The 3,778-nt window shown below is 38.3% G+C and overlaps 1 protein-coding gene across 1 annotated transcript; it reads left to right on the forward strand.

Moving 5' to 3' along the window:
• Nucleotides 1-817: 817 nt before the first annotated feature.
• LOC104511860 (ubiquitin carboxyl-terminal hydrolase 25-like) lies at nt 818-2,863 on the forward strand (the record flags this gene model as incomplete). The annotated part of the gene is made up of 3 exons (XM_010154637.1): nt 818-941; nt 1,616-1,811; nt 2,267-2,863. Coding segments are annotated over 3 exons (493 nt in total), but the record flags the coding sequence as incomplete, so codon positions are not given.
• Nucleotides 2,864-3,778: the final 915 nt, after the last annotated feature.

Raw genomic sequence — 3,778 nt, forward strand, 5'->3', positions numbered from 1 at the left:
AGTTTCAATAAGAATGAGATTTCTAAATACTTCTTTTTAGGGTAGGTGCTTGAGCTGCTTTCAGTAGCTGGCTGTTACAACGTGATTTCTGTAAGTCAGAGAAGTAACAGTTTAAGGTGTTGGCTGGAAATAGTGTGCAGCAGTGTGAGGGGAGATTGTTAATCCGTGCGTGAAGGCATCGCTGTTGATTATTGACTGTCAGGTTCCTAGGTCCTCTGTTACCCGGCCTTTAGCAATTAGGCATGTATTTATCTTCTGCATTCAGAATAAAGAAATACCAACTGTTAGTCGGCACTCCTACTTTTGATAGGCTGCTGTGGCTTCTTCCATCACTCTCGACTTCAGTTGTTTTGAAGAGTTTACACTTAGTGGGGCTGAAAATTCGCAGTTTATTTTTTAGGAATAGGGTGACAGATTTAAGTCTTAATTACTAAGGTATAAAATGCTATGGAGATACCTGTGTCAACAGAAGGTAAAACCTAATATGCAGAAAATGCCTGCAGGAAAAAGTAAGTTTCCATAAAGTCTTCAGGCTACTCCAAAGCTATTTTTGAAGTGAATGAAAGGGTGTCCATTGGTGTCAGTGAGCTCTGGATCAGACGTGTGCAAGTGATCTAACCTGATAATACACTAAATTGTTCGAGTGTGCGTAAAAGATGAAATTGCGCAGTAGAAAAATGAACCTGATGAAGAGTTTGGGGGGGAGGGGTGGATTTAGAGTCAAACAAACGTTACCTGTCCTTTAAGAGTACAGTGGTTGCCCTGAGGCAGGTGGTACCTGGGTGTTGCATCTAATGGTTTTGTTTCTTTACTTCAGCTATATGGAAGCCTTGCTCTACCTTATCTATGCTTACCAGAATAACAAAGAACTCTTGTCCAAAGGCCCCTACAGAGGGCACGATGAAGAGCTGATATCTCACTACAGACGAGAATGTTTGCTAGTAAGTGAAGGGTGAAGCGTGTCTCGAAGTAGAACTTGCTGCATAGCTTTAGCAAAATTAATTAGTAGAGAACTGTTGCCATCAGGTAAAAGAAAACCAAAACCCTGTTTCATTAACAAGTTAATACTTAGACTTTGTGTAAGCGGTAAAACCAAAAGTAAGAAGGAAAACATTATTCCCACCCCCCATCCCTTTTTTTTTTTTTTTAAATAATCATCTTTACAATTTTAAATAGTGTGCTCACTGCCCTCATGTCTGGGCTAGGTAGAACAACCTACAGTGTGGGTGCGCAGACTCGCCGTCTAGCCACAGTTTGTCAGGGAGACAGATAATAGAAAAGGCATCAGCAGGAGACAAGGGATTTCTGCCTCGACTGTGTCACTTTGAGCAGTGGTGACAGAACAGAAGCAGGTGATAGATCCTCAGTCTTCAAAAAGAATGGCTGCAAAGGTTGAGTTGCCAAGTATGAAAGGAAGTGGCTTGAGGATAGCACAAGATCAAGTGGTTTGATAGTGTATGCATCGTTGCTGTAAACGCTAACGTGCAACTGCGGTTTGTACACGTTGTCAGGTAGCTTTGTAGGAAGTGTGTGTGCTTTAAAACAAACTGATGCTTGGCAGAATGTGAAATTCTGTATACTTAAAGGCTTTCCTTTTTTGTGGTGGTTTACGAAGAAACTAAATGAACATGCTGCAGCACTGTTTGAATCAGGAGATGATCAGGAAGTGAATAATGGCCTGATCATTATGAATGAGCTTATTGTCCCGTGTTTGCCATTACTACTGGTGGATGAAATGGAAGAGAAGGATATTGTTGCTGTGGAAGACATGAGAAACCGTTGGTGTTCCTATCTTGGACAAGAAATGGAACGTAAGTCATTTATTCATTAAGGTAAAGGGCCCTTGCACACCTTTTTTTTTTTTTTTTTTTTAAAAGTAAATGTGATGTTTCCAATCTCTTGCCTTGAACCTGTATATATTGTGCCTTGGTAATGTACTTTGAGCTACCCTGATGTTTGAATAGGCCCATACACATCTAAATAAAGTTTTTTCAGATACTGCACTGGGGTATTTGACCTTGAGGGAAACATACATTTTGAATGGAAAAACATTTTTGGTATTAAGCCATCTGAAGAGGCGTTTATATTAATATCTTACCGGGAATTGGTATGTCCTAGTTATTGTTGGCAGACCTGAAGGAAGTGGCTTATTCCAAGTGAACTCTTCCTCTTCCCACCCACCAATAGTCAGTTTTGGGCAGAGAAAGGAGAATCTCACATGCAGATGTAAATGCTTAATGTTTGTTTTTCTTGCTTTTATTTGCAGCTAACTTGCAAGAAAAGCTGACGGATTTCCTGCCAAAACTGCTAGATTGTTCTACCGAGATTAAAGGTTTCAATGATCCGCCAAAGTTACCCTCCTACTCCACACATGAACTGTGTGAAAGATACGCCCGAATCATGTTGTCACTCAGTCGAACTCCTGCCGATGGAAGATAAATTCTGCAACCTTCCTAAGCACATTGTATAAACTTTTTTAGTTCTTAAACCTTGCCTTCCTGTCACAGGGTTTGCTTGTTGCTGCTATAGTTTTTAACTTTTTTATTTTAACAACTGCAAAAGAGAAATGACTGTACAAACTTTAGCCAGACTGCAAACAACTAAAGCTGAGAATCGCATGGCGCTCAGTCGTTTCAACCAGAATTGATGCAACATGCAAGTCTGATCATTATGGCAAAACTGCTTTTTTTGCCACTTATCTGTTACAGTATTACTTTGCTTTTATCTTAAGATCCTTTACTTTATCAACAGCTGTCTGGATCATTTTGTGACTGCAACTACTTTAAGTGTCCAGTGCTGTGTAAATACATGGTACTTGGTAGCTTGTAAATGAAATGAAAGAATAAAGTTTTATTTATGGCTACTTCTGTGTTTGCAAGAAGGTACGTTGTATATTAGTGTAAAATACAGGTATTTTTAGGAGAGAGACAGTATATTGGTGGATTACTCAGTTTTATAGACAGGGTTCTTCAGGATTTATATCCAGTTTAGTTACAGGTAGTCAGAGATTACTTTATGTGAATATACTGAAAAACTGTCACAGTATTACAAACTGTGGGGTTTTGTATATTCTTCCCTGATCTGTATGATACTGCACCCAAATAGCTGTGTGTGTGTGTGGCCATGCCAGGTCTATTCTGACAGCAGCGACCGGCTTCCAAAGCAAAACAGTAAGGGCATCTTCCTTCTGTTCCTCCAAAACAAAAAAATAGGGGGAAAAAAAAGAAGTATTTTCAGTAGAAATATATTACACCCTCTGAGCAAAATTTCTAGAAATTAATTTAAGTAAAGGAAATAAGTTTGGTTTTTTTAAGTAGAATTTGTGAAGACAAGAATTAATCCTTTTTTTTAATTGGTACTTTAGTCATGTAAATGACCAGAAATAAAACCTTACATTTATTCCTTACTTGAAATGGGTTGCTATTGTTGCAACAAAATATCTCAGATTTTTTTTTATCTGTTGTAATTAAATTTCTATTGAAAGTAAAAGAAAAGATCTATAGGGCTTGTTTTGTAGAACTGAAATACTGTCTGGTTTTAATGAAGAAACTTAATTATTTTGGGGGAAAAAACCCTTTCATACGTCCTTAGGTGTTACATCCTGTTACCTGACACTATTTTGATTCTTTCTCTTTATAGAGAACGTTTTGTGTTAGAACAGTAAAATATGTGAATATTTCTTTGTATGTTTTTATTGGAGCGGCACTCAACTCTTCACTACAGGCTTTCAAGTGGTGCTTATTCCAGTATCTGGTAATAAAGGAACACAGAGGGAGGG

The sequence above is a fragment of the Eurypyga helias genome, unplaced genomic scaffold (assembly GCF_000690775.1).
Source record: "Eurypyga helias isolate BGI_N326 unplaced genomic scaffold, ASM69077v1 scaffold44646, whole genome shotgun sequence".
Classification (NCBI taxonomy): Eukaryota; Metazoa; Chordata; class Aves; order Eurypygiformes; family Eurypygidae; genus Eurypyga; species Eurypyga helias.